The 13,599-nt window shown below is 47.8% G+C and overlaps 1 protein-coding gene across 1 annotated transcript in view; it reads left to right on the top strand.

Moving 5' to 3' along the window:
* Positions 1-7,322, top strand: part of LOC144506651 (arsenite methyltransferase) — a 35,660-nt gene extending 28,338 nt beyond the window's left edge. The window contains exons 9-10 of the mRNA XM_078233050.1: positions 3,557-3,679; positions 7,108-7,322. Of these exons, the coding sequence (XP_078089176.1) occupies positions 3,557-3,679; positions 7,108-7,236 (252 nt within the window). The 3' untranslated portion in view covers positions 7,237-7,322. The remainder of the gene's footprint in view (positions 1-3,556; positions 3,680-7,107) is intronic.
* The last annotated feature ends 6,277 nt before the right edge of the window (positions 7,323-13,599 follow it).

The following is a 13,599-nucleotide window of genomic DNA, read 5'->3' as shown; positions in this document are numbered from 1 at the left end:
GGAAGAATTTCTTCTCTCAGAGGGTAGTTTTAGGAGAAATTGCTTCAAAACACACGGTGGCAGTGGTTAGCACCGCTGCCTCACAGCATCAGGCACCTGGGTTCAATTCTGGCCTTAAGTGTCTGTCTGTGTTGAGTTTGCAAGTTCTCCCTTTGTCTGCGTGGGTTTCTTCCCACAGTGTGGGGGGGGCAGAGGGGTGGCAGTAGGAAGGGGGGCAGACCTGTGGGGCCGGGGTAAGATGCAGAATCAATAGATTGAATGGCCTCCTGCTGCACTGTAGGGATTCTATGGTTCTCTGAACACCAGGAAATTCAATACCCTTTTCTGATATTCTCATCTCTTTATACCCAGCTGAGATTTAAAATCCCCATTAACACTGCATTATCTTTACGACACGCTTATCTAATCTCAGGATTTATACAAGCTGCTACTTCACAGCTGCTATCAGGTGACCGATACGCAATCTAAAGTACACAATCTCTTTCTTCCTTAATTCTACCCCTCTAGTCTCTAAAGCCTACTTATTTCTCATGATAATTTTCAGAGTGTAATGGGATCAAATTAACAAAGCAACACATTAAACAATCAAATGAATGGGGATGAGTGTGGGTGGGAGTGAGGCAGAGGGGATAGTCTCTCAGAGACAAATAAAACCCAACCTCTCCCCCCCCCCCCCCCCCCCCCACAAAAGGAAATTTGCTAATCTTTAAATCGAAATCAGGTACCCCCAGCCCCCACAAATCACAGAAAGCCTCCAACAAGCCAGTGGACACTGCACACTCTTCCTCCAAGGACACCCAACCACAGACACAGCCACAGAAGAAAGTCCGGCCAAAAGACCTCCTTAACCACTTGCTGGTTGGACATGTTACTGGCTAGTTTGGCTAGGCATACAAAGAGGTCGTCCTCTTCCCCCCTCCTCCTCCTTCTCTCCCCACCTCCTCCCCCTCCTCCTACTCCTCCCTCCTCCTCTTCCCCGTCCTCTTCCTCCCCTTCCTCCTCCTCCCCTTCCTCCTCCTCACCTCTCCTCCTCCCCACTCCTCTTCCTCACCACATCAGGCGAGATTTCTGCACTTAGGCCCTGGAGGAGGACTTGAACACGGAACCTCATGAGTCACGGTCAAGTCTGCTAGCCACTGAGCTCTGGCTGACACCACCGTATCACTTGTTAGATGCTCTCTCATTATGAAAGTTAGTTCATCCCTAATTACGAAGGCTCCTCGTGCTCCACAGCCACTTTCCCTTAAATCCTGGGAGATTTAGTTCCCAGTTGTGATCCTCTCTTAAAGCGTTGCTCCATAATAGCGACCACGTCACAATCTCCTGTTGAATTTGAATTGAATTTGATTCAATTTGTTCCCAATATTACAACAGCAGCTGCACTTCAGAAATACTTCATTATCTTCTGAGGCTTTCCTTTCTTCTTATATTCTATGTGTTTGTGTATACAACGCTTGTTTGGACCACAGGCCCTAATGTGTTGTTCTGCTCCAATGCTTTACTGACACATTTCTTACTTCTCTCCCTTGGTTTAATCACTCCACGTATTTTAGCTTTCCCGTAACCTGCTGTGCCTAAATCACAACTTCTGAATGTCACCATTCAGTCTTTCTGAACGTATTCCCATTTTCTTTGTCTTCACCTGGGCTTCATCCCAGTCCATTTGCTATTTTGAAATCCTTGTGGCCGCCCCATTTACCTTTTCCCATTCGGACTCTGGCAGCATTATTGTTGGAGAAGTCATGTTGCAGTTGTACAGGATGTTGGTGAGGCCGCATCTGGAGTATTGTGTTCAGTTTTGGTCGCCTTGCTGTAGGAAAGATGTTATTAAACAGGAGAGTGTGCAGAAGAGATTTACAAGGATGTTGCCAGGACTCAAGGGACTGAATTATAGGGAGAGATTTGACAGGCTAGGACTTTTTTCTTTGGAGTTGAGGAGACTGAGGAGTGATCTTATAGAGGTATATAAGATCATGAGAGACATGGATAGGGTGAATGCACTCAGTTTTTTCCCCAGGGTTGGGGAATTGAGAACTAGAGAGCATAGGTTTAAGTTAAGAGGGGAAAGAATTAATGGGAACCTGAGGATCAACTTTTTTACACAGAGGGTGGTGCGTATGTGGAATGAGCTGCCGGAGGAAGTGGTTGAGGCAGGGACATTGACAACATTTAAAAGGCATTTGGACAGATACATGGATACAGAAGGTTTAGAGGGATATGGGCCAAATGCAAGCAAATGGGGTTAGTTTAGATGGGTGCCACGGACCAGTTTAGGCTGAAGGACCTGTCTCCGTGCCGTAGATTCAATGATTCTATGAATGTTGCCAAAGAGGGAACACGGCAGCAAGTTCTCACAAACAGCAATGTGATAATTTCCCACATAATCTGTTGTGTGATTTTGGTGGACAGGTACATCTTGGCCAAGACTAGAGGGAGAAAGAAGAATCTCCTCTCTGAAGTAATGTCACGTGTAGGCCAGGTCTTCATGTGACGACACGATGATGCGATCACATGGTGGGTGCGCGCCAGATTCCCCGGGACCTCAGGCAGAGCAGAAGGGTTTTCTTACAATTGCAGAGTTAGTTAAATAAACTTACTGTTATTACAGTAATTGTTGCATCACAGAAAACCACATCACGAAATGTTTTTCAGCCACCTGGGGGAATGGAGTGAGACTTAGGTTGAATGTTTCATCCACCTCAAGAGTTCTCTTTGTAGCAAACTATCAGGCTGGGTTTTTGTAAGTGCCTGGAATGGGACTTAAACTCACAATCCTCAAACCCTATTTCAGAGAAGTACATCTTATCAATATTTTTGATAATTTTATTTTCAGGATGTGGGCATCATAGAATCATAGAACTTACAGTGCCATTTGGAGGAGGCCATTTGGCCCATCGAGCCTGCACCGACAACAATCCCACCTAGGTCCTGTCCAATCCCCATAACCCCACACATTCACCCTCCTAATCCCCATGACACTAAGGGGCAATTTATCATGGCCAATCTACCTAACCCTTGTGGACTGTGGGAGGAGACTGGAGCACATGGAGGAAACCCACGCAGACACGGAGAAAATGTGCAAACTCCACACACACTGAGGCCGGAATTGAATCCGGATCCCTGGCGCTGTGAGACAGCAGTGCTAACCACTGTGCCACCATGCCGCCCTTAGGTTTAATGTTTCATCCACCCCCAATAGTGTAGGGTTCCCTCAATACCAATTTGTCAGGCTGGGGTTTTGTAAGTGCCTGGCATTGTTGGCAATGCCCATCCACATTTTTCCCTGGTTGTGGGCAGTGGTGGAGAGCTGAGTTCCTGAACTGCCAACAACGCTTTAATACAAGTAAGCTGTAACATTCTAGAGGGCGGCTCAGAGTCAACCCCACCACTGTGAGACAGGAGTTCGAAATATTAAATGATGTGGTTAAGATGAACCTAGATCACTATGAAAGAGGAGGTCGCAAACACGGAAATGAAGGTTACAAATGAATCATTTATCTTTCAATTTTACTTGTGGCACCTCATTTTTGACTGACTCTTTCCTTTGTTTCTACAGAAGGACCAAGCGGTGGAGGTCGATGGGGAACTGGCCTTGGTGCTGAAAACCTCCCGCTTTGCCTCTCATTTCATTATTCAGCCCACTGAGTGTGAGGCACCAGTAAAAGACGGCGCTCAGCAGGTAGAGGGACACTTTTCAGTCCAGATCTCTCCAAAAAAATCACTGTACACAATTTTGGAAGTTGTCTCGAGGGTGACCATCATTGAGTCGCATAGGCTTGGATTTTATCTCGGTCTAAGCTAAGTTAGCACCAGGACCTGCTGAGCTGCAACACTTAGCACATCATACCTCAAACTGCTTGTGAACTAATCACGAAAAGTTAACTTCTGAATAGAATCGATCTGATTTGCATTTGAACGAATCAGCACTATCTGCTTCCATCATCAACCTGGATAGCTTCTTCTATCCATAGACCTCTTGCACACTCAAATTTGGGTTGGGAGATGGGGTGTAAACTGGCAGCACAAGGCAGTGGGAGGGGAGCCAACCATCTTCTCACTGCCATGGAATGTTCCCAGGGATGGTGACCTCTACAGTGTGGCCGCCCATCGAGTGGAGGAGGGCAGACAATTAAATAAACAAAGTGTAGCAAAGGGAGGGTAGTTTTCCTGCCCTCACTGACATTTTATTGACATTAGGAAGAGCTTCCACATTGTGGGGAGACCACTAGGTGAACGCTGGTGGACTCCCAGTGGGTTTCTGGAGAGGGGAGCCTCCTTTACACTCAGTACCTCCGTCACACAGACTGCAACAGTTCAAGAAATAGATTCGCAAAACCTTCTCAAGGGCAACCAGGGGATGGCTTGCAGAGCTATGAATTCTCCACTCCACCCCATTTCCATTTATTTTATTTCATTTCATTCTATCTCATTCTTCATTTTATCGCTCTCCTTTCCACCCTCCTTCCCGCCCCCCCGCCCCCCCCCCCCCCCTCCCCTTCTTCAGGCGCTGCCACATTCCTCAGGCAGTCCTTTACCAAGCGGTACCTTCGCTTTTCCATTCGTGCACTCTGATCATTAATGGACACGTTCAACACCTTCTCAGTCTTCTGAATGCTCATTTCCATTCCCTTTGTCCAATTGCACTACCTCTCCCCTCACCCTCACAGTATAAATCTCTGCTGATTCTCTTTCCTTTCAGCTCTAATGAAGGGTCATCCAGACTTGAAATGGTGGCTCTATTCTCTCTCCAGAGAAGCTGTCAGACCTGCTGAGATTTTCCAGCATTTTGATGTTTTTGTTTCAGATTCCAGCATCCGCACACAGTATTTTGCATTTATCAATGGGTAATGAATGTTGTCCTTGCCAGCAACACCCACGTCCCAAGATTAGATACGATCATCCTTATTCCCAAGTCTTTACTCAAAGGGAGATGGTTAACTGTCTCTGGATACATTTATTTCAAGGTGATTGTCCTTTAGAAATTACTAGAGTCTGTCAAAGAGGCCAGGTGTAGAACCTACTACTCACTATGTTAATGCGCAGTGGACGAGGGATGCAGAGTACATTGGAGCTTTGTCATGTTTTTCTTATCCCATTGGCTAGATATCTCACCTTCCAGCTGCTGCTGCATTTGACAAACTGGCAAAGCAGTCACTCTCCATTCAACAATGTTGCAGGTTGAGACCCAATTCATAGTCATTCAGCGCTAGTATATTACAGCATTGGTTTTGCTGTCAAACTTTTTCTGGGGGTGTAGAGGAATTATATAACTCATTATCCACAGGAAATGTAGAGGGCTATTCGACCCCTTGAGCCTGTTCTGCCTTTCAATTAGGTTGTGGCTGCTCTGTACCTTAACTCCATCAACTTGCCTTGGTTTCATAACCTTTAATACCTTTTTGCCCAACAAGAATCCATCAGTCTTTGTATCGAGAGCTTCCACCACACTTTGTGTGAAGAGATGCTTTCCGACATCACTCTGCTCTGGTCTGGTTTTAATTTTAAAATGATGCCCCCTTGTTCTGGACTCCTTCACCAGAGGAAACGGTTTCTCTTGGCCTCCCCTATCAAACCCAATATCTGCTCTCCTTCTTCCCAATTCTTGCTTCTCGTCCTCCAAGGACTGAACTATTGTTGGAAACATTGACGAGAATACTGGAGGGTAATGTGAGCTATACTCTCACAGCTTGGACTTTGATTATTTGCAGGGTTGTTTCACTCAGTTTATATGGATGAATTCTAGTTCTGGATAATACGGAGCAAAAATGAGTGAAAATAAACCTGATAAATGTGTTGAAAACAGTTAATTTATTGGGAAAACTTTCTTTACTCAAAGACTGATGACTAACTGTTCCCATATGTTATTCCAGTTATGAGGTTTATAAGATTATTATATTTTGCAATTGTAGCTTTAAGTTTATGGTAAATGAAGGGGGTCGTGTGCCCAACGGGAAGCCTGGGTATTTTGATTATTAAAGACCAAAGAAAAGCTTAGACTATTTTATTCAGAGGAATCATAGAATTCCTACAGTGCAGAAGGAGGCCATTTGGTCCATCGAACCTGAACCGACCACAATCCCACCCAGGTTCTATTCCCGTAACCCCACACATTTACTCTGCTAATCCCCCTGACACTAAGGGGCAATTTAGCATGGCCAACCAACCTAACCCGCACATCTTTGGACTTTGGGAGGAAACCGCAGCACCTGGAGGAAACCCACGCAGACACGGGGAGAACGTGCAAACCCGAAGCCAGGACTGAACCCGGGTCCCTGGTGGGATAAGGCAGCAGTGCTAACCACTGTGCCACCGTACCGCCCAGGAAGGTGCAACGTTTTACACTTGGAGACAATGGCAGCAGTGTCTAAGTTTGCAATGAGTAGAATTTGAGTTACTCAATGTCCCAGAAAGGTGTTATAGGTACCAGGTTGTACGCTGTAAACTGTTGTGCTATAAATTGTCCATTTACTTTCAAGATGAAAGGGATTTTGGATCGAAGGTAGATAATTACAATTTTTGTCTGGATGCAAGGTTAATATATTTCTTGTTGCCATGTGGAAGAAGCCATTTTTGAGATCAGGTTACAGGCTTCCCTACAAATCAGCGAATACCACAGACAAATAGCAGTTCTTTTTGGTCAGCTAGGAGAAGGGGCTGCTGTGGCTTTTTGAGCTGCCACAAACAATAGAGGAGGGGGGCGGTTTCTCATCAAAGAAATGCATCCTGTAGCCTCTATGGTTCTGGCATGGTCGGGGGAAGAAGAAATATCAGAGTGGTTCTAGATTTAAGCAACTCTCCAAAATCTGAGTGAAGTGATGTAAAAGATCATTTGAAGTAGCTATTCGATGAAGAAGGGATATTGGAACCTATTGCATGCCAGGAGTCACTGTGGACTATTTGCTAAAAGGACTGTATTTCCATTAAAGCCACAACTACAGAGTTGATGTGAAAGTGCTCAATCTCACTGATGGATGACAAAGCACGGGAGGATGTTTTTATCCACCAGCATTGGCAGCCCTCAGATTAAAACAGAGTTCTCTAATACCAGGGTTTTGATTTTACTGTCTCTAACTCTAACAAACTCTTTCCCTCTGTCTGTCTCTCCAGTATTGCCACCTGAATCCCTTCCTGCTGGCTGACAAACTCGGATCATCCATTCAGAAATGCTCCAAAACTCAGACTGATGGTCCGTGTGCAAATCAGACCAAAGCGACGAGCAAAGATGCGGAAAGTTAAAGCTAAATATTGACCCTATATCTTAAAGAAGCTATCTCAACCTGATTCAACAAACTTGAATGAAAAAAAGTCTGCTGAAAACAAAATGGCCGTTGTTTTTATTTTGCCTTCTGTTTTAAGACTCCTCCTTCCCAGCCTTTCATTGCTTTGGCATTTGTTGGGTAATGGAATAGGTAGTGAACCGACTTTAGTTATTCCAAAATTCTGTTTGCTCTTGCCAGGGTAAGGTGACTCTTGGCTTTCTTATATTGTTATCATATATTAAGGTAGGGAGCAAGTTAGAAACATAGAAACTAGAAGCAGGAGTAGGCTATGGGGCCCTCGGAACCTGCTCCACCATTCATTTTGATCATGGCTGATTATCAAATTCAATATCCTGATCCACCTTTTTCCCTGAGGTTTATTTTGTTGAGTGTCCACCTCTCTCAATTTACACCCATTCAAGTAATAATCTGTCTTCCTATTATTGCCACCAAATTTTACTGTTAGAGACAGAGAGCCAATCAAAGCAATTGAACACTATGTAAAGTAACCATGAATAGAATCCCTTACAAAGCAGAAAGAGGCCATTTTGGCCCATCAAATCTGTACTGACACCCAGGCTCTCCCCTCTGCCCTATCCACGTAACCCCACACATTTACCCTGGCTAATCCCCCTAAACTACACATCTTTTGTTACTAATTGGCAATTTAGCGTGGCCAATCCACCTAACCTGCACATCTTTGGACTGAAATCAAAGTAGATGTTATCAACTAAACAGACGTGCACATTTTGCTATGTGTTTGACGTTTATTGAGTTTTTACGTCTCTGGAACGCTTTGCCCCTGGGGATGATGACATTATAGAATTATAGATTCCCTACAGTGCAGAAGAAGGCCATTTGGCCTGTCAAGTCATCACCGACTCTGTGTCAGAGCAACTTACTCTGGACCATTTGCTGCCCTATCCCTGTAACCCCACACATTTATCCCACTAATCTCCCTAACTGACACATCCTGGGACACTAAGGGGCAATTTAGCATGGCCAATCCACCTAACCTACACATCTTTGGACTGTGGGAGCAAACTGGAGCACCCGGAGGAAACCCATGCAGACATGGGGAGAACGTGCAAACTCCACACAGACAGTGATCCAAGGCCGGATTCGAACCCGGGTCCTTGGCACTGTGAGGCAGCAGTGCTAACCACTGTGCCACCCCAAATACATCTATCCTGTTTGTTGTATATTGACAGGCACACATCTGTCTCACATGGCCAAATTAATTTGTTGCTGTACAACTTTTGGGTCAGCTGGCAGATCAAAAGATCTCACAAGAACTGGAGCGGGCCTTTCAGCTTGTCAGGCCTATTCTGGTATTTAATTAGATCACTGCAGATCTGTACTTTAACCCCAAGTTAAAGACAAAGTTTATTTATTAGTGTCACAAGTAGGTTACATTAACACTGCAATGAAGTTACTGTGAAAATCCCCTTGTCGCCACACTCCGGCGCTTGTTCAGGTACACTGAGGGAGAATTTAGCATGGCCAATGCACCTAACCAGCACATCTTTCGGACTGTGGGAGGAAACTGGAGCACCCGGAGCAAACCCACGCAGACATGCGGGGAACGTGCGGACTCTACACAGACAGTGACCCAAGCTGGGAATTGAACCTGGGTGGCGCTGTGAGGCAGCAGTGATAACCACTGTGCCACCGTGCCACCCCTTTGTTCTGTAAGATTGTTTCAACTGTGTAACTTTAATCTTGTGTGCTCAAGATTTCTTTCTACTAAGTCTTTTAAGTATTAAAATGCTAAAGCTGCTACTGGAGTTCTATGTTTTTGGGGGCAGTAGCTCCTCCTACTTGTTTTCACAGTAGGGAAAAGACCACTCCGATGTCTGGTTTGGTCATCTGCTGTGGTCTTAACAGCTGGGAGAGGGTGGGTTGCTTCAGGGAGAGAAGGGGCTGGATAGGCAGGGAGGGAAAGAGTCTGGACGGACGGGGAGTGGGGGGGGGGGCATGGTGGGGGGGTGTTGGAGAGAGAGCAGGCTGGGGAGGGGCTGAAGATGCAAAGGGAGAAGCTTTGAAGAAGGAGGGGTGGGGAATGAAGAGTGGCTCGAGGAAAGAAAAGAGAGGGTGGAGAGAGGGGTCGAGACTACAGGAGGGTGAGGAGATAGGGCGGGGCATAAGGGTGAGGTTGGAGGGGAAGGGTGGGAGTCTACAGAGGGGGAATGAGAGAACGTTTGATAAGGTCTTGTGGAAGGAGCAAACTGTAGGAGATAGAGAATGGGCTTGCGGAGAGGAGGGGGAGGAGCTGGAGGGTGCATTAGGAGGGCAGGGGCAGTGGAGGGGCTTGGGAAGGGGAGGGGGAGGGGCAGGAGTGTGGATTGGAAGGAAATGTGGGGGGGCAGTGGAAGTTCAAGACTGGTGATGGGGACTGGAGGGGGGGAATGGAGGGTGGATGGGGTGGAGAGTGGGGGAGGTGATGTGAAAGATGTGAGAGGTGCTGGGGGCAAGCAAAGAGGTGGGGACTGTGCGGAGAAGTGGAAGTTAACAGGAGCAGCTGGTGTGGCACTGGAAGGAGGGTGAGGGGAACCTGGAGGAGCTGAGGAAGGCTTGGAGAGAAAAGTGTCAGGGGAGAGAAGGAATGACTGAAGTGAGATGGAATGGTGGGGCTGGAGAGATTTTAGGGATTGGAGGGAGGAGAAGAGGTGGAGTTGGAGGATGCGAAGAGTTGCAGGAAGGGAGAGGTGCTGGGATAGGGTTTGGGGTCATGGGAAGGGAAGCTGGAGGAGCTGGATAGAGTGGGAGATGGTGGAGTTGATGGGGAAGGGAGGAACTTGGAGAAGGGGAAGGGATTGGGAATGGTAGGCAGAGGGCTGGAGTTAGGGAAGTGGAGACGCTGGGGTAGGAGGAGGGCGAGGTGGATTTGAGCAGGATTGGGCCTGGGGTTTGTGGGAGGGCGGGGGTATGGGAAAAAGGTGGGGAGCAGCAGGATAGTGAGGGGGCAGGGGTAAGGGAAGATCTCAGACAAGAGGTGAAGCTGGGAGGAATGGGAGGAGCTCAGGGAGCGGGGAAGAAAATGAGGGGGAGGAGCTGGGGGAGTGGGAGGAGCTTGCTGGCAGTAGAGAGGCGGACAAGGGGAAAGGATAGACTGGAGGTTGCAAGAGGGGTAGCTAGCTGGATGGAGGTGGAAGGTAGGAGGAGCTGGCGTGGGGGACTAGTTGCAACATGGGTGAGGATGTGGGCTGTAGTGTGGGATAGGTGAAGAGCTGAGGGGAGGTAAGGGGAGAAGGGGAGGGAAGGGGTGGCATTGAAAAACTGGGTGAGGGGCAAGGCACTGGGGGAAGAGGAGAAGCTGGAGGGAACAGGAGGGTTATGGGAGGGCTAGTGGGAGGAGCTGGAGGGTGGTGGAGTGAAAGAGAGTGGCTGGAGGGTGAGGATGAGGGGTGTTGTAATCTGCCTTTGAGAGCAGAATGTCATCAGTAGAAGGAAAATGTGTCATGTGGTCCAGTCACAGTTTTACTTTTGCCTGTGAGCAGAACACAGCAGACTTCTGATGTCTTCAAGCTTTCTGAGCATGTTGAATTGAATTGAATTAAACTGAATTGATTTATTGTCACATGTATTGGGATAGTGAAAAGCATTGTTTCTGGTGCACTATACAGAAAAATCTTACCGTACATAGGGGAGAAGGAAAGGGTAGGGTGCAGAATATAGTGTGTATCCGTTCCCATGTGCCTAGTCTTAATAAATAAACCTACAATATGTTTACACATATAGAATCCCTACAGTGCCAAAGGAGGCCATTCAGCCCGTCGAGCCTGCACCGAAAACCATCCCACCCAGATCCTTTCCCCATAACCCATGTATTTACTCTGCTAATCCCCCGACACCAAGGGGCAATTTAGCCCACACACCTTTGGAGTGTGGGAGGAAACCGGAGGAAACACACGCAAACAAAGGAGAACATGTAAACTCCACACAGACAATAACCCAAGGCCAGAATTGAACCCGGGTCCCTGGTGCTGAGAGGCAGCAGTGCTAACCACTCTGCCACTGTGCGTCATTATGATTGATTTGTGCCTTTATATCAATATATCAGCACATCATCCAAAGATGTGCGGGTTAGGTAGATTGGGCATGCTAAACTGACCCTAGTGTCAGGGGGATTAGCAGGGTAAATAGGAGGGGTTACAAGAATAGGGCCTGTGTAGGATTGTGGTTGGTACAGACTTGATGGGCCGAATGGCCTCCTTCTGCACTGTAGGGATTCTATGATTCTATGAACTGAAGGAGGGGGAGTAGCTGGTTTAGTTTCCCCTTAAATGCATCTATCTTATTCTCTTAAACATTCCCTTGTGTTAATGAATTCCACATTCGCACCCCTCTGGGATAGAGAATTTTCTTCTGAATGCTGATTGCATTTCTTGCTGACCATCTTATATTCATGTCTGTGGTTATGTCCTTCCCAAATAGGAAACAATCTCTCTGTATCCACTCCAACAAAACCCTTTCACGATTTTAAAGGCCTCTGTTAGATCACCATTCAGCTTTCCTTCTCACGTGAATTAATGAAAGAATGGGTTCAATTCTAACTGGGCTTTCCAGATAGGAAACTCTGATGCCCGAACTATGTCAGGTGTTGTGGGTTTTAAACCAAAAGAAAAGATGTGGTTTTCACATGTAGATCCAAAATAACAACAACAGCCATGTTCTCTGTGCAGAATACAAATTGAAACTAAAACAGCAGTCTGTACAACACACTGATGATATCAACATCAAATCGGATGACAAGCTCTTAAAGCAATCAAGCAACTTCTTAAATATAACTGCTTAAACATCCCTCCCCCTTTACTCCTGAGAGCTTGACAACAAATTACTATGATGTTATACAAAGGACCAATAATACTCAAGACACAGTATTATGTATTATTAATCATTATACACAGTCAATGATAAGGTCGATCAGTAGAATATCTATTTCTCTTTGGTTGTCTATGATGTTCTGGACTTTGGCTGCCCTTGACCTAGAAGTGCAATTTGAAACCGTCAATAGACACTTCTCTTGGAACTAATTCTAAATCATCCTCACATAGTATGGTAGCTAAGACACAAGCATCAAGCAACTTAGATTCAACTAAGTCTTCTATAATATTATTCACAACACGAGGGACTAAAGATATTGGTACTTCTGGAGATGATTCTGAGAAATCATGTAGAGATAACATCAATTGGTTAGCATGGTGTCACCGAACTAGTGCATCTGTGGTTTGAACCGTATAAAAAATTTCTCACTTGCAGCATAATTACACGCTAACACTCAATCATCTTTGCCCTCACATTGCATCTCGCAAAGTGAAATGGTTGGTGACGCTCCAGTTTCTCTGAGCTTTCTGGAGGTAAGAAACAAACCAAACAAATCAAACACCACCTTCCAACCTATCCCATTCCAGCCCTTCAGGCCCTTCCTGCCCCAGCCCCTCCCCCCCCTGCAGCCCCTCCCCTGTAATGCCTCCCCCTCCATTTCCAAGCCATCCCCTGCAGCCCCTCCTCCTCTTCCAGCCCTTCCCACTTCTCCTGCAGCCTCTCCACCTTCCCCAACTCCTCCCCTTTCATCCCCTCCTCCTCCACTTCCTTCTCCTCCCCTGCAGCCCATTCCCATCCCCCTCCCCTCCAGCCCCTCCCCTCTAGCCCCTACCACTGCACCCCTTCCCCCCTCCTCTCAAGCCCCTACCACTGCAGCCCACCCCCCCCAAGCTTCCCCTCCCCATACCTCCTCTCCTCTCCTCAGACCCCTCCCCTCCCTTCCAGCCCCTCCCCCTGCAGCCCCTCCCCCTGCAATCCCTCCACCGGCGACCCCTCCCCTCTCCCTGAAGCCCCTCCCCTGCAGCCCTTCCCCCTGAAGCCCCTTCCCCCTGCCCCTGCAGCCCCCTTTCTGAAGCCCCTCCCCCTGAGGCCCCTCCCTTCCTCCCTTCCCCTCCCCCTCCCCTCCTCCGAGGCACCTCCCCTGCCACTGAAGCCCCTCCCCCATTCAGCCCTTCCCCCATTCAGCCCTTCCCCCTGCTGCCCCTCCCCCTGCTGCCCCTCCCCCTGCTGCCCCTCCGCTCCCCTGGAGTACCTCCCTTTAAGCCCCTCTCCCCCGCAGCCTCTCTCCCTAAAGCCCCTCCCCTCCTCCTGAAGCCCCTCCCTTCCTGCCCTCCCCCTGGTTCCTCTTCCCTCCTCCTCCCCCTCCCCTCCCCTCCCCTCCCCCTGCTGCCCCTCCCCTGCCCTGGAGTACCTCCCCCTTAAGCCCCTCTCCCCCGCAGCCCTTCCCCCTGCAGCCTCTCTCCCTAAAGCCCCTCCCCCACCTTCCCTCCCCCTGAAGCCCCTCCCCGTCCCA

This window comes from Mustelus asterias, chromosome 17, assembly GCF_964213995.1.
Source record: "Mustelus asterias chromosome 17, sMusAst1.hap1.1, whole genome shotgun sequence".
In the NCBI taxonomy this organism is placed as follows: Eukaryota; Metazoa; Chordata; class Chondrichthyes; order Carcharhiniformes; family Triakidae; genus Mustelus; species Mustelus asterias.
Note: the sequence above shows the minus strand (reverse complement) of the source record. Positions and strands in the feature narration are given on the sequence as shown.